Source organism: Vulpes vulpes, chromosome 8 (genome assembly GCF_048418805.1).
Source record: "Vulpes vulpes isolate BD-2025 chromosome 8, VulVul3, whole genome shotgun sequence".
Classification (NCBI taxonomy): Eukaryota; Metazoa; Chordata; class Mammalia; order Carnivora; family Canidae; genus Vulpes; species Vulpes vulpes.
The window spans coordinates 87,132,283-87,152,830 of record NC_132787.1 but is presented as its reverse complement, the minus strand read 5'-3'; the positions used below and the strand labels follow the sequence as shown (position 1 = coordinate 87,152,830).

Genomic DNA, 20,548 nt, shown 5'->3' with positions numbered 1-20,548 from the left:
CTGTGGCCCATCATTCCCTCCAGGGGTGTGTACTGCACACCTACTATGTGCTTAGGTTCTACGAGGACCAAAGGGAAGGCCTGTTCTACCTGCCAAAAGTTGGCAGTCGAGGAGCTACTTGCTACAAGCTGTGGGATCCTGGGAAAGTGGCTCTACCGCTCTGTGTAGTGAGTAGCCCCATCTGCACAACAGGAATAAGAACAGTAGTATCTACTTCACTTGGCCGTTGGGAGGATTGGAGAGAAAATGTTTCTAGAGCATTTATCACCATGTCTAGCTCGAAGTGGCAATTACCACTATTTTTGTGCGGCAGTAATGATTCTGGGATTGACTTCACATGTCAGCCTATGCTGTGGATCTGTACTCACAGGCAAGGCTGGGTTTCCGTGTTCCTCTGGGGGTCTCAGGCCATAATCAACCTCTGAACATCCCAAACCACACAGTTCCTCAGACACGTTCCAGAGCCACCCCGCCCACCATGGGATGCTCGTGGCCCTGTGCGGGTTGGGGAGGGGTTCAGATGGTGCTGGTGGAGGCACTGAGTGTTCTCCTCTCAGGAGGGCCAGTCTGAGCCCCGATGAGGTGAGCCACCCTGTGGAAGCAGGATGAAGAGACTCTCTAGGAGGAGAACTTTGCCTGGAGCTACTTTTATTTATGAAGCCTTAATTCTCACCATGGCAACTAGTATAAGGTGAGAGAGGAACCCTTACTCCAAGCCCTGAACTCTTGGTTGGGAGGTGGAGTCAGGGAGGGGCAGAGGGTGGTGGGAGGAGACCTCGCCACATGGGATCAATTGACAGTCCCAAAGAAAACACACACCAACCCAATAACCAGTCCCCTAATCAGACAGGGAAGCAGGGAGGGAGGCAGTAAGAGAGGAAAACCTGCTTGAAGAATACCCTCTAATGAGGTTTGATTAAGGCTGCAGCTTCTGCATGAGATTCCCCCCAAATCCCTGCCGGCTCTTTGAAATTCAAGAGTTCTTCTTCTGTGAACATCAAAAGGTAAATCGCGTGCAGCTCTGTGCTGGTTGAACTGAGAGATGATTAGCGAATAAAAAATGTCCAGGGTTTAAAAAAGAAAAAAAAAAAAAACTCCGAAATCGTCAGCACTAAGTGCTAATTAGACCATTTCCTGGTAACACCTGGCTTGTTTTTGCTCCTCTAATCAGAGCAATTGGAGTGATAGCGGGGGGCTCCAGGAGAAGTGGCTCAGGATTGGGAGGGCCTGAGATGGGCAGGTGTTCTGGGCTCCGAGGGTGGCTCGAGGAGAAAGGTCAGGTCTAGCCCAGGGCACCTGGCCTGGCCCAGGGCCCTCCCCTCTGCATATCGCTGCCATTCCCACCACCTGGACCCTGGCTGCTCCATCACCCCCGTTTGTCCACCAGAACACTTCTCCAGCCCCTCTACCACAGAGCCAGCCCTCCTTTTCCTCTAGCTTAGGATAAGCCTCTCTCCCACTATGGCTGTTGGCTGTTCCATGCTCCTTCCCAAGAGCCTCAGCATGGGAGCGAGTGCTCACCTCACGGGCATACCCGGATCGCACTCTTCCCGGGAAGTATTCTAGAATGGAGTCTCCTTACACACAGCTCACTTCTCTGCCAGGGGGTAGCTGTGTAGCCAGCGTCTACCTACACCTTCTACTTTCCGCTGCTGGGCCCTAACGGTGGGGCCCACACTACAGCATCCTGGGAGGCGGCGGCGGGCAAGGCCATGTGAGCAGCGTGGGAGGCCGAGTGGCCTCCACCATCTACTAGCTATGCAATCCTGAACGAGACGCCGGGCTGCTCCCAGCCTTCGTTTTCATCTGTAATTACATTTTCCTTGTAAAGGCAGGAGATATTAATACTTGACCTACTTCACAGGCTTTTGTGCGTATGAAATGAGGAAATGTATTTGAAATTGCTTTGTGAACTCCGAGGTGCTATATGCAGGCAGGGTTTATCAAATGCTCCATAAATACCAGTTGAATGAAGACCTGAGGCAGGCTGACAGTTGAGTTTGGTTGTTCTGGAGTCAGGCTGACTTGGGCTCAAGTACTCTATCCCCGTATCTGCTATTCGCTGGCTTCAGAGCTTCAGTACTGAGGTACTTAGGTGCTGAACTTGCAGTACCTTTCTCGGCTGCATGAGAGGCGCTTAGCATTGAGCGTAGGGCCGTGGCTGCTTTCAGAATCCGGGTATTGGCAATAATGATGATTCTGGTTCTCAAAGCGTGGTCCCAGGGCCAGCAGCATCTACACCACCTGGGGACTTGTTGCAAATGTAAATACTTGGGCCCCACTAGCCTTACTGAGTTAGGACACCTGAGTTAGGATGGGAATCTCCAGGGGATTTGATGTGGGCTCAAGTGTGAGAGCCACAGCACTGCTGCCTACCCTGGCTGGAGGGGCATCATGGCGCCTGCTGTCACTTGTACAGGCTCCCTCGGTGCCATGCACTGCGTCAAGGGCTTTACATATCTGTACTCACTCTTCTCCATAGTCATATGAGGTAATTATCAGTAGCTCTTGTTTTACAGAAAAGGAAACTGAGGCAGAGGGGTACAGGAGCTTATCCAGGGTCACACAGTTGGTAGCAGAGTAGGGATATCTCACTCCAGAGTCCCATTTCCTATCCACCCTAACCTAAGAACTTGTTTTTCTAAATCCAGGATTTTACAAAAAAGTAGCATTAAGGAGATTCAGGATATAAAGAGATCAACTGCACCCGAGCTAGAGCCCCCATGGGAGGTGTAAGGTTGAAGGATCCCCCGAAAGGAAAGGGGATGGCCCTGGGTCTCACGCATACACAGGGACCCACTGGATGAACGATTCCTCAGGGCTTGCTTTCTCTCTCCTGAAGTGAAAGAAGTCCCCTCGCTGATCTGGGTTGTGACTCTTTCCCTCCCCGCATCACCCACCCCCATCAGGCTGCTGCCTGGCTCTGAGTGCCCCATGTGGGTCCTTCCAGCCCCCAGCCCCCTAGCTACCTCAGGAGCTCAGGGGGCCAGGGGGCCAGAGGGCTTGGGCAGGGATGGTCAGAGGGACGAAAGCTTGGCCAAGTGCTGGGGGGTGGGAGGGAGAGGGTACATTCAGTCCTCTCCTTGAGCATCTTTTTTTCAGAGCCTGACACCAATGCCATCAGAATTCTGGAACATTAAAGATGAAAGATACCTTAGAGAAGATCCTTTCATTGATGACAAAATGAGATAGGAAGTGCTCCTCATTCAGGTCCATCTCAGTGCCAGTGATTTATTAGTGCATGGAGATAGGGAGTATGAGGAAGGTAGCAAATCCCAGGGCAAATACCGGGCCATGGAAACTTCTAGAAGTAATCTTCCTCGCTTCCATCCCCAAAATTCACCTTCACCCTACTTATGATGTAAAAGCCTGTCAGTCCACACACACTTCTCCCCAGGTTCTGCTGTTTCCACATAATCACACTTGGATCTGAGCCAGGGGGCCTGGCCTATGTCAGAAGTTCCCCAGAGACAGGAAGTGGGTCCATGGGTCTCCTGGCAAAGTGCCTAGCAGTTTGGTGTATGGTCTGGCACTTCTGGGGTGCCTTCTGAAAAGTGGAATGGTTGGCACTCAAGTCCCCTTTCAGAGCATAGGGCACCGGGGCCTCAGGGCAGCCCTCATCAGGGTGGTGGACAGTGGTGCTGGGGCTGCACCCTTAGCTGTCCCCCACACTCCCTCAGGAAGTCAGAAGCCTCAGTCTTGGCTCCTGTGCTTCTCAGCCTGGTGGCCTCGGGCCTCCCTTCACCTTATGCACCCCTGACTTCGAAAGTTCCGGATGGGACTCCAACTGATGTGAGATGTAATATGTTCTGGAGACCATACAGCTCAGCATACATTTAAAATATTAATAATATTATTATAAAGTGTCATTATTACTATTATAAAGAGATGGAGGAGCAGTGGGAAGAGAAAGGAAAATATGTCTTATAGCTGAAAGGGATGAGTCTACAGGCAGCAGCTGGAGTGACCCTATGTGGGAAATATGCGGGGGCTTGGGAGCCCCACAGGATATTATAACACGCCCACATGTCCCCAGGTAATGTCTTCTTGTGGGAAATGTGATAGAACTGGAACACTGGAAACATGAAAGGTATTTTTATCCTTTTCCTTATGGATGTAGCCAGTGACCCACACAAGGTCACCTGGCTAGGAAGTGCCTTATAAGGGAAGGACTTGACCATAGGTCTTGTGACCCCAGGTACCCCCACAGCCTCTTTTCTTTTGAGAACTCAGCAACTATGCAGATGTGGACACAGACATAGCTCATGTTGCTCAAGTACCCAGGCTATGCTGGCCACGGTTGTTGGTTCCTTACCTGACTGAACCCAAAGCAACTCCATGTGGTAGCAACTCCAAATGGTCATTATGCCCATTTCCTTGATCAGTCAACTGAGTCACAGGGAACTCAGGTAGGAGATGAACAAGATGTAGTCCTTACCCTAATGGAATTCATTGAAGATTACATCTGGGAAAAATGCATTAAGTGCTAGAGTTGAGATGTGCAGAAGGGAGCCCAGCAGAAGGCCTGTGTGTGTGTGTGTGTGTGTGTGTGTTGAGGTGGTGGAGGTGTATGATGTCAGAGGACTCCTTCAGGAAGAAGAGAGGCCAGTCCAGAAGGCAAGGAGCCATTCTCTGATCCTATAGTGTCCTCATGGAAACATCTAGCAGACATGCCCAGACATGACCTTGTGGAATAGCCACCCTGAATGGTGGGAAAGGCAGAGGTTGCCCTAAATTTGTTCCAGAAAGCCTACCTAGTGCCAAGGAGATCATGACGGCAGTGGGGCTGTGGCTGGCATTCTGAAAGCAGCCACCTCTGCTCCACTGCCCGGCTGCTCAATCTGCAAGGCCCAGAAACAACGGTCTCCCTTCACCAGAAAAGACCCAGGTAAACCCGATCATCTTGTACCCGTGTTCCTCGACACATACCTGCTCTGGTTTACAAATCATAAAGGTACTTTATTAGTCTAATGTGAGACTCTCAGTGACTCCTGACAGTGACTCAGGGCGTTTTCTTACCAAGAACTGAAGCCTTGCTGGAAAATCAAATGTGAATCTAGTGATCTGTGGGGCGAATACAGCAGCTAGGACAGTCAGGGCAAGCAGCTGGCAGAAGGAACCAGCCAGCCGGCTGCCAAGGACATCTGGGCAGCAGACAGAGCTGCCCCGGTGGACAGGGGTGAGATGATGCATGTTTGGGCAGGTCCCTCCCTGCATTTATATGGGACACACGGACCCTGCACGGCAGACATTCGTCGTAAGTGGCAGGTGGCACCCAAGACTTGGTGCCTGCCATCAGGGTGAGCCTATTGCTAACTCCCTCCCATCACTTGGAGCTTCCCTGCCTGCCCACAGCCAGGCAGAGGAAGGTATGGCTTAGTGAGGGAAATGACAAGAGACTTTGTCATGCTTGGTGGTCCTATCCTAGGCCCTCCCTCTCTGTGGGATCAGGCGACCATGTGTTGTGCTGCCTACCAGATAGGGACGGGCTCATGCCGGCCATGAGTCCCGGGGCCCTGGGAGTATGCAGGCACTTTATCCCAGGGCCAGCCCCAACACCAGGGATGCTGAACACCACCTGGGAGACTAGCCTGGCCCATGGAGGCTGCTGAGAAGAACTGTCAGAGTGCAAGGGTTTGAACCCAGCTTCACCACTGTTAGCTGAGCAACAGGAGGCTTTGATTTAGTGTCTCCGAGTCTCAGTTTCCTCAGCTGTAAAGTGAGTACAGCAGTGGCCTCCCACCTCCCCAGCTGAGAGCATGAGCTGTGGCATGTCTGCACATAAGGGGACCTCGTGACTGATGGTTGCCATTGCCACCGTCTGAGATGCCAATGCTGCTGGAGACCTGAGAGACGAAGGGGAGGCCAGATGGTGTTGAGGGGAGGATGGGCATGGGGAGAGAGCTTCGGAGTTGTGGAAGGACACAGCATGGGGAAGGGGAGCCAAAACAACCAGGGCCAAGTCCCCAGGGTCCCGTCTGTGTTCTGATGGGAGTTCTGCTGGGAGCTGGTGCTGGAACTTCTGTTATGTTCCAGATTCACACAGGCCATGGGCCAAAGGAAGGATGCACTTGTGAGAGCAAGAATGGGGCCCAGCCTTGGTGCTGAGTGCTGGTGGGGAGGCAGAGCAGGATCAGGGTTGGAACAGAAGGTGGGTGGCTGAGAAAGTCAATGTTAGCCACTGCCTTTGGGCTGCTTGGATTTGCACCATGGCTCGTGGCCACATGGAAGGCTGTGGTGATGCAGGTGCTGGGGCCCACGGCATTTGGCAGAGCCAAGTCCTAAGAGTCAGAAATGCCTGACATTTTTATGACAGGGCCAGCCTCCCCCTCCCCCACCCCTGCCACCGTGGGCAGACACCCTCTTCCCAGGGCAGGCCTGGGAGGGCCCAGGAAGGTGGTCTTACCTGCGGATGGTTCTGAGCAGGGTGGAGCGGGCCTCGTTGTGGAAGGTGATGATGATGCTGGTGGGGGGGAGGTCCGCGCAGTACACCAGCATGGTACATCTGGGGAAGGAAAGGCAGGATGACAGTAAGACCTTCAGGGGGCAGAGCAGATCAGAAGGGCTGGAACCAAGGGCACTGTGGAAGTCACCAGCACAGAGGGATGCCTGCTGTCTGCGGGGACTGCCCCAGCTGCACAGCCTGGGCTAAGACCCCCAGGGCAGGGGGGTTCCCAAAATGAGTGAAACTAGGTTTCCCACCTCCTCAGGGGAACTTGAGCTTGGATCCAAATTAAGTTAGTGTACAGAATATCAGCGTGGGATTTCTTGCCTGCCCAAGTTAATGCACAGCGGGTCCTAGCAGCCACACGGTGCCACCGCCAAGTCTTGGGCTCTGCTCCCTGGTCCGTGTCCTGGGCCGGCAGCCCCAGCCCACCACACCACGCGGACCCCGACCTCCTGGCACACACGTGGAAATCCGGCATGCTTAACGAGGCAGAGCCCTAAAACCCTGGCAGAGACAATAAAACCCCGTCCTGAAAAAGCATTCATTTCCACGTGTCCAGGATCATTTCGTATGACAATTACATCTGGGGTAATTTCAATTTAATACCTCGCTGCAAGGGAAAATTGTAGCCCGCAGCCCGAAAATTACTATAATAATGAAAATAAACCCGCCAAGTGATGCCGGTGCCACCGGGGACTATCCCTGGGTAAGTGCTTCCTCCTGTTACTCGCTCTTTCAGGGGCTGCCCAATTACGGGGAGTGATATTAAACGAGGAAGTAAATAACAGACATTTGGTGAGTCAAATGTTTCTTCTCTTCATTTTCCAATTTCGTCCTCAGCTCAGGGCTTTGCATTTGGGGTCCAGGGATCCAAGGCTGGCCTTCCAGGGGACCAGGAGCCCGCTGAAATTGTTTGCAAAGTAGTGTATGCAAATGTGTGGTTTGTTGTGATTCTGTTTGGTTTTTTTCCCTCCGGGAAGATGATTCATGGTTGTCACTAGATTCTCAAAGAAGTCTGTGGCTGAAAACACCTCATCTCAGTCCTAGGCCAACGAGGGGAAGGGACAGTAGAAATGTGAGTCATGACCTTCAGGCCTTCAGGCCTGCAGAGACAACTCTTCACCGTATCATGTCAGCTCCACCTACTAAGAAAACCCTCCGGAATCCACTCCTCCTCCCTCGTCCCTGTGGGTCCCGCTCTGAGAGTCCTTGCTTCTCTCGGGGATCCCTGTGGCAGCCTCCTGACTGCCTGGTCTTCCTGCCTCCACCCTCTGCCCCTGACACTCCTATCCTGTCTAACACACAACTCTGCCCAGGCCTTCTTCTGGCCCGAAGCCCTCAGTAGCTCCTGATGCAGAAAGTCCAAAGTCCCTATCACAGCCCTCGAGACCTCCCACAGTGACAGCATCGTTTGCTGCCAGAACTCTCCACCACTGCTCACACTATTACTTCTGTACAGAACAATGTCCTTCCTCCTTTCTCCACCCAATGAGCTCCTACTCATCCTTCAAGACCCAGAGCAAATGTCGCTTCTGCTGTGAAGGCATTCCATACTCCCCCAGATAAATAATGACCCGCTGTTTGTGCTCCTGTAATTCTGTACATATCTCTCTTCTAGAACTTTCTGAGAATGGGCTGGCTTCCCCATTTGACTATGAGTTCCTCTAGGGAGGACAAGGATCCTTGGGAGATAGACAAGGATCCTTGTCTATCTCCATGTCCCTAAAATAAGAACTATGCAGAGCAGATGCCCATTCATGGAGAAAGGGAGAAAGAAATTTGGGAGATGCCTTCCTAGCTCAGCTGGTGACTTAGAGTTGATGGTTTTCAAACGTGTGGCAGCCAGCCTTCCCAAAGGCTCTCAGTGAATCTCACCTACTGAGATTAGCAGGACCTCCTTGTCTCTGTCAGAGGGGACAAAAAGAAAGACTGAACCAAGTGACTCACAAGACCACAACTGCCAGGGCTGTGCCAAAGGTCAGGCACCGGGGACAGCCCCGGGGATGGCAAAGGGACCCCAAACCCTAGCTTTGGTGATGTAAGTTATTTAGGGTTGGCAGGTGCAGGGGGCTGGGGCGGGGAGGGTAGGGGGGGCTGCTGTTCAGAGAGCTTCTGGGGACAGAGGTCATTTCTCCTGCCTCCGCCACACCCAGCTGGGAGGCAGGCACGTATGGGCACAATGACCCAGCAGCGTGCACACGCACAGGGCTCGGAGAGCAGAGAGGCAGGCGTACCCCACCTGGGGTGGTGGAGTCTTCCTGGACGAGGAGGTGCTGGACGTGGTAGGGATGATCTGAGAGACATGGGGCACAGCGTCCCAGTCCTGGCACGGTTCTCAACCTTGAGGCCGAGAGCTGCGAGAGACAGTTCATAGAATATTCTATGGGGTCGTACACCACTGAGCATCTGTGGGACTACGGACCAACCATGTCCTCTCCAGTCCGCTGACTGCTCATCATGTAGGATCCTGCTTAAGCGTCCTACAGCATAGTACTCAGGAGCTTCCATGGTAGCTGACACCGAATAAACACGGCTGATTTGAAAGAACCTCACAAAGACCACTGTGCAGCTTAGGCTCAACTGTGTGGCTGGACGTCGAATGGACTTTTCTGAGCCTCAGTTTCTCCATCTGGAAAGCGGAGACGACAATTTTTAACTAGGAGATTTTTTTCCTCCTAGATTATTACTATGTTGTTAGGCAACAGTCCGTGCTTGACAAAACTGTCACGACCGTTATCTTCAACATCCAGTTCAAATGTGCAGGCTACTCCTCCCATTGGGCGGTTTTGTCCTGTCCGACAGAGGGCGAGGGGCTCTGAGAGGCAAGAGGAGGTGGGGGAGAGCAAAGGACGCAGCATCAGCGTTAGGGAAAGAAAGTGGGCTGTGATGCCAGAATCCTGACTCTGACAAAAACTGGCTGTGTGCCCTTGGGCACATCATTTGCCTTCTCAGAACTTGGATGTGTCACCTATAAAATGCAGACAGACACCTTCCTCGCAGGCTTGTGAAGACCACAGACTGCAGGCAAAGCACCAGGTGTTTAACAGATGCCAAGTAGGGCAGCCCGGGTGGCTCAGCAGTTTAGCACCGTCTTCAGCCCAGGGCGTGATCCTGGAGACCCGGGATCAAGTCCCACATCGGGCTCCCTGCATGGAGCCTGCTTCTCCCTCTGCCTGTGTCTCTGCCTCTCTCTCTCTCTTTCTCTCTCTCTCTCTCTGGGTGTCTCATGAATACATAAATAAAATCTTAAAAAAAAAAAAAAAACAGATGCCAAGTAAATGGTAGCTGGAATTCTTATTATCATGGCTCTAGTAGCTGAACCAGCCTCCATGCAACGTTCTGTGCTTACGGACGAGAACCAAGAGCTCATGGTTGTGAAAAGGAAAGGGTCTTGGAGATGACCCAGTCCAACCTCCTAAACTGGGAAGAACTTGGTGGTGTGACAGGCACTGGCAGGAGCCTGGGTGGTCGTGCTCTTGGACCTCAATCCCCTCCAGCCTCATAAGCCTGCAGGATAAGGGACAGGGGGCTCTTCTGGAGGTGGGGCAGGGAACCCCGAAGAGCTCCAGCGTGCAAAGGCCCATGGAGGGCAGGCAGCAGGGCAGTGCCTTGCACCCTATGGCTTGGGCCGCCTGGCTCCGGGGACTTCATGTGCCTTCCTCCTGCCCCTGGTCACAGCGCATTCATGGTCTCATCTGACCCTCGCAACAGCATCTGAGAACCTCTACTCCACACAAGAGGAGAACCGGGGGCTCAGAATCTCACTCAGGGGTCACACAGCCGGTGAGTGGCTCAGGCCAGCTGAACCCAGGTCCTGTGACTTCTAACTGCCACCTGTCCCTAGCATCCTGCAGCCCTGCTTGGGAATGAGCAGCAGGTACTGGGAGCAACAAGGCAGAGAGGCGCAGACAAATCCTTCAAGCTGGACGCTCTGAGGAGAGTCAGCTCGGATGGTGGGCTCTCTGGGGGAAGGATCTAAAAGATTAATCTAATGGCAAGATCTATTAGGGACACTGGGGGAATGTCAAAAGCTACCAATGCTGAGATCTGGCGCTGCAGACGGATGGGAAAGCATGTTTATAATTTATTAAAGATTCAGGGGTTTTACTGGAGAGAAGAGCCAGTGAGCAGGGAAGATCGCTGTGGGGGTAGAGCGGGGAGGAAGGGTGGGCCAGCGTGTGGGGAGCCTGCCTGCCGGGCTGCTGTCCTGACGGCCCCCACACCTCCTGAGTAACGGATGCTCCGCTGAGCTCATTTCCCACGTGTAGTTTTTTTTTGGTTGTTCTGTGTGTGTGTGTGTGTGTGTGTGTGTGTGTGTGTGTGTTTTCTGAAAAATTCAACAGAGACTCTTGATTTCCCCAAGTTGAGGTGTGTCTCAAAATGCTTCCTGAACCACCAACTTCTTGAGTGTCCAGTGCCACTTCCCGGCCGAGGACGCTCCCACAGAGGTTTGAAACGCCAGCCCCGGGGCACAGGGAGGAGCCTCTCCCTCCTCCATCTCTTTCCATCTCTCCACACCAATCACTGCTCCCCTACCCACCCACACCCCACCCCTGCACCCCAACAGGTGGGACTGTTGGGTGCCACACCCAACGCGGGTATGTCAGAAACATACTAAGTGGTGGTCGCTGTTACCATTGAAATATAATGTGCACATGTTTTGTTTTTTAAAGATTTTATTTATTTGAGAGAGAGAAAGCGCATGCGCAAGGAGGGGGGAGGGGCACAGGTGGATGGGGAAGCAGGCTCCCCTCTGAGCTCAAAGCCCGACATGGGGCTCCATCCCAGGACCCCAGGATACAACCTGAGCCAAAGGCAGATGCCTAACTGACTGAGTCACCCAGGCATCCCGTGTACACAAGCTCATGAAAGTGACAGCTGCCTGTAAGCAGTGTTATGATATCGTCATCATCATCCCCGTTTTATCAGTGGGCAACAGAGGCTCCTGGTGGCCCCAAGTGTGCCTGCTAAGGCTGGCACCCGGGTCCTTTGATTTCTGGACATACTTCTTCCTCCTACAGCACTCCACCCCTACGGAAGAAAAGACATGGTCATAAATTATAAACATGTGGGTTTTTATCGTGGAGTGTCAAAACAGGAGGGAGTGATGGAGAGGCAGACCCAGCAATTCTGAAGCAGAGGAGAGCAGAATTATTACCAACACACTGATGGAAAAGAAAGCCACTGCACTCCCCTGCCATTGACAACGCAGACAATAGTGTGATAAGACACGCTCCTGAAGCAGGGCTCTGGCATCCCAGAGGGGAGACTGAGGCAGTAAGGGGAAAGGTCACACAAATATGCGGCAAGATGTAATGGAGATCACGCAGGCCTTGGGGGCGGGGGTGACACCCTGGGTGTGTCATCACTTGGGAGCTTGGCAGTGACTCCACTTCTCTAAGCCTTAGCTTCTAGTTTACAGTGATGAAATTAAACTACTTTGGGGGTGCCTGGGTGGCTCAGTCGGTTAAGCATCTGACTCTTGATTTCAACTCAGGTCACGATCTTGGGGTTGTGGGATCCAGCCCCATGCTGGGCTCCATGCTGGGCATGGCACCTGCTTGGGATTCTTTCTCCACCTCTGCCTCCTGCCACACCCTTGCCCAGCTTGTGTACACACGCATGCTCTCTCTCTCAAAAGTGGCCCCTGCTACCAGCCACTGTGTTGAGCACCCTGCATATCTAATGCTCCATAACCTTATGAGCACCATAACCTATGAAGGGCCACTGCTTCATGGACTCACTCAGGAGGAAACTGAGGCACTGGGAGGTTAAATAACTGGCTGCAGCCACTGCGGGGATTCAAACCCAGGCCTGCCAGACGTCCTTGTCACCATGCCACAACTGTCACTATGCCACAACACCTCCATGCCAGCCGTGTTCCAAGCATTAGGGTATCCATGAGCCTCCAGCTGCTGTTCTGGTCCTGTCTGTGCCCTGTGGACACACGTGTTCCCACTCAAGTCAACTGCTTCAACCCAAGAAGCTGTTTCTTTCTTTTCTTTTCTTTTCTTTTCTTTTCTTTTCTTTTTTCTTTTCTTTTCTTTCTTTTCTTTTCTTTTCTTTTTTCTTTCTTTTCTTTCTTTCTCTTTCTTTCTTTCTTTCTTTCTTTCTTTCTTTCTTTCTTTCTTTCTTTCTTTCTTTCTTCCCTCCCTCCCTCCCTCCCTTCCTCTCTCTCTCTTTCTTTCTTCTTTCTTTCTTTCTTTCTTTCTTTCTTTCTTTCTTTCTTTCCTTCTTTCTTTCTTCTTTCTCTTTCTGTGTGTCTAGATTTTATTTACTTGAGAGGCAGAGAGAGAAAGAGTACAAGCAGAGTGAGGAAGAGTAGAGGGAGAGGGAGAAGCTCCCCATGGAGCAGGGAGCCCGACATGGAGCTCATTCCCAGGACCCCAGGATCATGACCTGAGCTGAAGGTAGATGCTTAACTGACTGAACGACCCAGGTACCCCCCAAGAAGCAGTTTCCACTGAGCTCTGGAACTCAGCTCTTGGAACAACCTTCCTGGAGGGGAGGGACAGGCTGATGCTCCTGGACAGTTTAGAGGAGGACAGGCAAAGTGCTGGCTAAGCTGCCACTGGGGAGTCCCTACAGGGGCTTCAACTTACTGCCCAGATTGGAGCCAGCAAAGGTGTGGTATCAGTGAGGCCCTGGGAGGAGCAATTCGTGAACATCTATTCCTAAACAGAAAGCTGTGCCCATCCCTCTGCTTCCTGCACACGCAGCAGAGGCCAGACTCAGCCAGAGAAAGTGAATGGGCTGTCTTCTCTGTATGTTCCATATCTGAACTCTACAGCCACAGGGGGCAAGGGAGACACAGGCATAAAGTAGAGGTGGGACCCGTTTCCTGGGAGAACACTGCCTCCAAGGGAGTGACAATCTGTGGATTTCCAGGTGCAAGGGTACGGGGGCACATCCTCCATCCCTCCTGCACTCTTGTCTCGTCTCACCACGTCATGGCTTCAGCCCTGAAGGTCTCAGGGAGACCACCAAGTCCTCCCCTCGTTCCCCAGGACACGAACACCCACCACAAAGCTGATGTGTGTGTGAGGAAGGATGAGGGGGGCTAAGCTCTTGGCTGACGGACCTTTTCAGTATGTCAGCTGCCTTGGGACAGGGACAGTGAGCACGCTGCCAGTGTTTAGAGTCACAGGTTTTGTACTTAGAGCGGAGAACATCTAATATGTTCCCGGTTTAGTTCTATGTAAGGAAGCCTGCTCCCAGCCAAGAGGAAAAGGAAGGTGGCCAAAAGGTATAAAATGCCAAGCTTGTGTCTGGCCTCTAGGTCCAAATTCAAGTCTTTAGAAGAGGAAAAATGCAAGCAGTATGAAAAGTATGACAACTGTAAAATCAGAAATTCCTTTTAATCTCATTTCATGGGCAACACAGATACACTGTAAGGCATGAAATTTTTATTTCATGTCAATTTCACTGGGATTTCACATGCAGATTAATTTGTTCATCCACATAAATATATACTGCTCCTAGGTCTTGCCTCAACAGCTGTCCTCACTTAGGATTACAGAAATTCTACATCTCATAAAAGATACTTAGAATAACAGTGAGATCTGCTACTCTATTATGCTGCCAGGTTTTAATTGCTGAACAATTTATTAAAATCCTTTACTTTGGGAAGGGGGTTTGTGGGCCAGGGCAGGACAATGAGCTGCCTAGAAACCTGGTTGGGTACTACTGGTGGGCAGTAGATGGTCTCCCACCCCCAAGGCCTTGTGTAGTTCCCTCCCCTGGAATGTGGGCTGACACATTCAGGAACAGAGTACAACTAAAGTGACGGGATGCCACTTCTGTGATTCTGTTAGGAAAGACCAGGACATCTGTCCTTTTGGCTTGCATACTTGGGTGAAGTAAGCTGCCATGTTGGGGAGCCTCGCAAGGCAAGGAACTGAGCATGGCCTCAGGTCAACAGCCCGTGAGGAACTGAATCCTACCCACAACCACAAGAAGGAACTGGGATGAGGGTCCAGCCCAGTTTTGTCCTGAGATGCCAGTAGCTCCAGCTGACCCATGGCTCACTGCCTGTGAGACACCTGAGCCATACCCGAATGCCTGACCCACAGAAACTGAGATAATAAATGTCCTGTGAAGCCACTAATTTGTGGGTAATTTGTTATACAGCAACAGACAAGGTACTCTTAGCTACCTGAAGAAACAAGGTCAGCAGCATTTCTCACACCCCTGGGGTCAGTGGTAAATCCTCTTGGGCAGTTGATGGAAAAGCTGTGCAACTGCATCATGGCTGTCCAAATGACGTGCTCCCAGAGCCCCCACAGGACCCTTTGATGGCCCCATTCTTCAAGATGATGCTAGTTATGGATGCCGGGGACCCTACATACACAGAGAAGTTCTCCAGGAGTACCTTTTTGGGGTTGTTCCAATCTTTATAGATTCAACTCCCTCAGGAGTTTTTTTTTTTTTTTTTAAGATTTTGTTCGTTCGTTCATTCATTCATTCATTCATTCATTCATGAGAGACACCGAGAGAGAGAGAGAGTCAGAGACATAGGCAGAGGGAGAAGCAGGCTCCATGCAGGAAGCCCAATGTGGGACTCGATCCTGGGACTCTGGGATCATGCCCTGAGCCGAAGGCAGACGCTCAACAGCTGTGACCACCCCCCACCCCCGGCATCCCAGGAGTTCTTAATATGAACCATACAATACAAGAACACTGTCTGATTCTTTGCTCACTTCTCCCATGGATGGTTCACAGGAGTACCCTTCCACATGGGTAAAGGAGAAGTTAATTCCTTTCATTATAGTGGATGTTCTGGGGCTTAAAGGCTTAATTCTCTTGCAGAAAGGCTGACCTAGATGGTATCATTGACATCCCTCCAGGAACACAAGGCCATTTAACAGAAGACTTGATCTCAGGGTGAGCCTACTTAGGCTAATAAATGCCTTCCCTTGCACCAATCACCACCATATTCCTCATTGACTCTGTCATCCAGCTTGGGGCCTGCAGTTCACTTCTTCCTCCCGGATTTCTCAGCCAGCTACTCTCAGTAGCATCACATTTCTAAGAAACCTACATCTCGGACCATTCTAGAGCACTTCCACTATCAGATTAATTGCAGCCCATAGATCAGAATAGTGTTCCCAGAAAACAGCTCTGCAAGCCCATTTTCCTGGCAATGTAAGAATGCCCAAGAGGGGTCTTTGCTGACAAACTGGGAAGCTAATTGGGGAAGAAGCCTGCTATTATATAGAGGCCATGGTGTCAGGGGCCTGGGTGGCTCTTGGTTTTGGTTCAGATCATGATCTTGGGGTCATGGGACTGAGCCCTGTACTCAGCGTGGAGGCTGCTTTGGATTCTCTCTCCATCTCCCTCCTCAAACCCCTGACTTGCTATAACAGTAGAAAGTACCAGGAAGAGCATCTGGCTAATCACTCCCTACACTGCCAGCTGGTGGACAGTGTCTCCAGGAGAAGCCTATGCATGCTCCATGAATAAAGTGTAGACAAGTCAAATCAGTTGGACAAATGAGAAATACTGGAAAAATACTAGATCACCCTTCTGGTGATCCACCAATACACATGAATATGTTACAAGTTTTGAGACTTCTAGCCTATTGTTTATGCAGCTTTGACCTCAAAACCTGCCCCCTCCCCAACCTCACACTTTTCCTTCTTCCTAGCAGACAATCCCTTACACATGGTGGGAACTCACATATCTACTAGATATATGGTGAGTAAAGCATAGCATTTACCTAAGAGAATTCTGTGGGACACAGGTTTAGAAAAAATTGGTTCCAGCTCCCTGTTTATTCACAGATGAGGAAACTGAGGCCCTGAACAGTGAAGTGACCTGCCCAAGGCCACCCTGCTAGTTAGTGGTCTGTCTAAGATCTTCTGGGTCTTAATGACTGAACTTGCTATTTCCTTCAAGGAACCAAGCTTGGGGGCCTCAGTCAGATGATAGAGAGAGGCCTCAGGCTCAGTCTATGGAGCGTTACTGCCCACCTCTGCTTTCCGGTGCCCCATTTTCCCCTCTCCCCACCAAATCCTACCACCAAGGTCCCTATTACTTCTCAGTGTCACTAAGCTAGTGGAAACTTATCAGTCTTTACTTGTTATCTCTGTAGCACTTGACATTGACAGTCACACACTTTATTCGATACTTGATTCTTTGCCCTTGGCTTTAGCGAAGTCACCTTAGTGTGGCTATCCTCTTAGGCTGTCTCTTCTGAGTTTTGTTTGTTTGTTTTTTAAGATTTTATTCACTTATTCATGAGAGACACAGAGAGAGAGGCAGAGACATAGGTAGAGGGAAAAGCAGGCTCCCCACAGGGAGCCTGATGCAGAACTCGATCCCAAGACCCTGGGATTACGACCTGAGTCAAAGGCAGATGCTCAACCACTGAGCTACCCAGGTGCCCCTCTCCTGGGTTTTCCTCTTCTTCCCTCATCTGAAGTTCTCATGTTCCCAATCCCACCCAAATTGTCCTAAACCACTTCTTCTCAGTCTTCCTTCTCTTTGGATGACACACTTTTTTTCCAAGGCTTCAATTTTCTATCTGTCTGCTAATGACCCCAACCCTATCCCTAATCTTGATGAGCACCTTCCCTGGGATATCCCCATGAGGTGATCTCTTCTTCACCCACCCTCTGCCTCCAGCACCTCAGCCAAGCCTGCTATGCCTTTTGTCTTCCCCAGTCTACCATCTACCGTGTACTCAAATCCAAGAGATATTCTCGAATCCTGCCTCTCTGTGGCCTCCTAATCTAATGAAAGGCCTAGTCCTGTCAATCCTTCTTAATTTATCTCTCAACCTGGCTGTTTCTTCACATTCCCATCATGTCTTCTCTATATTACTGCAGCAACTTCCAAGCTGGCTTTATCCCTTTCCAATCTAGCCTGCACCCTGCAGCTAGAATGATCTTTCCAAACTGCAAATTTTTAACATGTTTCAATGCTGCCTAACTGCTCACAAAATGACATTGAAACTTCTAATTATGGCTTCCTCTCCTAGTGACCCGGCACCACTTCTGACTCCTCCCCACCCCGCATGCTCCAGATCCAGCCACCTTTTGCCTGACCCACTCTTCTCTCTCCGGACCTCTGCAGCCATGGCCTCCCTCCCATGTGTCTGAAATGCACTCTCTTCTCTTCCAAGATTGGGCCATTTTCTCTTATTCTAATCTTGGCTTTGAAGTTACTTTCCCTGGAAAGTATTTCTTGATCTCTCAAGGTTTTCCCAATGCGCTCTCCTAGGACATCTCTGTAATCGATTACCAAAAATTGTGAACTTATTTTTCTCTCCCCTGTACTTAGCGAGGCAAGGGCTCCTTTGTGTTGCGACCTCAGAACCTAGTACAGTGCTTAGGCACTGTAGGTATACATGTCTGAAGAATGAGTGGATGCATGAAGGAGGAAACAGGGGCACTCGCACGGGGGCAAAGCCAGAGGGGACAATGTCCCTTGCCAAGGTATGAGTGACACCAGCTCAAGGAATCTGCTGAACTATATACACTGAGCAAGGTGCCAAGGTCAGTCATACAGAGAAGAGAGACCAAACAAATCACTAAAACTACTGAAGTTAGAATATGGAGCCATAGTGGCACAAACAGGGAGCCCCGGGTAAAGGTTGTCCTGGGAGATATCCAAGACAGCCATTTGGTGCCTGTGGAGACTCTGACACATTCTCTGTAGCACCAGAAATACCCAGCTATGTTTAAAGGGCCAGAATGTTCTTGATTACCAAAGTCCTAGGGAGAAGAACAGCGTCTGGTATTATCAAGGTGTCCATCAAACCTGTTCAAAGATGATGAACACTTGTTCTTTCAAGTGAGAAGCGAGAGGCTGAATCCTACCCAGACAGGGTTGCCAGGCATGGCTCAGACACCCTCTTTGCCTGGACCCAGGCTGTCTGATGTGATAGCCATTGGGTATTGGAGTGTGAAATATGCACAAGATTTCCAAGACTTTGTATGAAAAACAATGTAAAATAGCTCATCACACTCACTGTATGTCAAAGTGACAAAATTTGGGTAAACTGAATTAAATAAAACATATTATTAAAAAGAATTTCACTTGTTTCTTTTGCTTTTTCAAACGTGTCTACCAGAAGATTTTACATTACCTACATGGCTTTACATCTATTTTTATTGGACGTTGACATCCTAGATATTACTCAACCTTAGCTTGTATACAGCCCAATTTCAAATTTCAGCATTAGTGCCAGACAATCATTTCTAGATGCAGGGTTCTTTTGTATGAGTAAAATAAAACTTAAAAAATTATAAAGACCATTATTAGGTTTGCAACATCTTATTTTGTGGGAGAGAGAACATATTTTAAAAATCCCACCATCTAATATCATCCTTTCATAAAATGGTGTGTAAACATTAGAAAAGGCTGCAATTTCAGAATCATTAAAAACCCTTTAAATTGTAAAATTAAGCTTTAAGAACATCTTTCTCATGGTATCCTCTCTTCCGACACCAAGGATCAGATTTGCACTAATTCACACATGAAAGTACAGCTCAAAGGTCTATCCACTATGATAAGCCGTATTTGACTGCCCACCCCCCACACCATGGACACCAAGCATGGAGGACAGGACATCTCCACTCTTTGCTCCGGAACCAGCAGCCTCAGGTCCATTCTTGGTGCTGCTGAACCTAACACATTGGTATGGTTTTTCTGATCCCTGGTCCCAATTTATCTCCTCACGCCTTTGGCTGCCCATGCAACCTGACCCAGAATGCACACCTGACTGGGGAAGGCAGACAGCTCGGGCTGAGCTCAGGCCTCCTAGAACCCACCACTGCTCCCCTCTGCACAGGACCCTCTTGCTTTCCCGGAGAACCGATTTTGCTCTGTTTTGCTTATCAGCTCCTTTGAAATGAGTGGGACCCTGTGGTTTGGGGAAACCACAGATAGGCAGCAGTACCTTCCCTCCAGGAAGAGCAACTGCTCTCAGCAGGCAGCAAAAAGGCTTCTCTTGGGATGCCGCCAGGATCTGTGTGCGCTGGTACAGAGCACCACCCAGATGGCAACCATGTGCGTGTGTGTGCACGCGTGTACGTGTGCGTGCACACAACACAGGGGAGAATGTTCTCAAAAGGCAAATGCAGAGCGTAGCTGGGACCAGGAAGTGCGGAGGTGGGCCAAGGCCTATTTTTGCAATGTTTCTGAAAAAGATGCCTTGGTGTCTGGGACAAGGGCTCCTTCGAGTCTTATTTTAGCCCTGCGTGAATCACATTACACAATAGTAATAACAGACAACACCTACTGACCCCTGGCTCTGGCTCAGGTCTTCTTCCAAGAGCTTTAGATCTGCACAAAGATTCTCTGAGGTAGCGCTGGGGCTCCTCCCCTCCCATTGTGGAGGGGACTTTGAGGGCAGGTCAGTAAGCAGCAGAGCCTCCAGATAAAACCAGATGGGCTGGCTCCTGACTCTGTGCTCTTACTCGCTCCCCTGGGGTGCCCCTGGATGGTCATCCAATTGGCTGGCTCTCGGCCTTTATTTCACACTGGCCCTGGCACACGCTGGAAGGTTCTGGAAAGATGGAAAACCACAAGTCTGGGCTGTCCCTCACTGCTAAAGAATGGTATCTCCCTTTGATGCTCCCTGAGCTATTTCCAGATATTTCTCAGACTTAGGGCTTCCTTTTACCTTTTGCCGTCAATCCTCAGATTGAAGCAGCTGAGATAAGACCTGTAGCCCTAGTGAGTCCAGGGATGCAGCCAGGCCCAGCCCACTGAGCTCAGAAATGGCCTGCTTGAGGGCCAACTGTCCCTCAAGTGGAGAGGTAAAAAGCCAGGTCTTCTCATACCTTCCCGTGCACGTCTTATCAGTCCAATCTGTCCATTCCAAGTCAGTCCTGAACCACCTTCTGCCTCATGCCTCCTTTATTCTCACCTCCACCCCCCAAGCCAGGGCCACACCCTACAAGAGCCCCCTGACTGTTCTAAGCCTGCAGAACTGTCCCTCCATCTCCTTCCCCGCTGCTTTCCACACACGCTCACACACCACTCTCCCTACCGTCGCCTGGTTCCTTGAAGCTAAACCAGACTATAACCCAAGGCCTCCTCATCACCCTGACCCCCAGCCCTGCCCCGCAGTTCCCCTGCCTTCCAGCTCTG

General features: G+C 50.7%; 1 protein-coding gene across 2 annotated transcripts in view; it reads right to left on the bottom strand.

Moving 5' to 3' along the window:
• The window catches only part of GALNT14 (polypeptide N-acetylgalactosaminyltransferase 14), a 205,878-nt gene that overhangs the window by 43,139 nt on the left and 142,191 nt on the right, over positions 1-20,548 (bottom strand). For both annotated transcript variants that reach the window (XM_072767379.1, XM_072767381.1), the window contains exon 3: positions 6,407-6,505. In XM_072767379.1, coding sequence (XP_072623480.1) covers positions 6,407-6,505 — 99 coding nt within the window. The remainder of the gene's footprint in view (positions 1-6,406; positions 6,506-20,548) is intronic.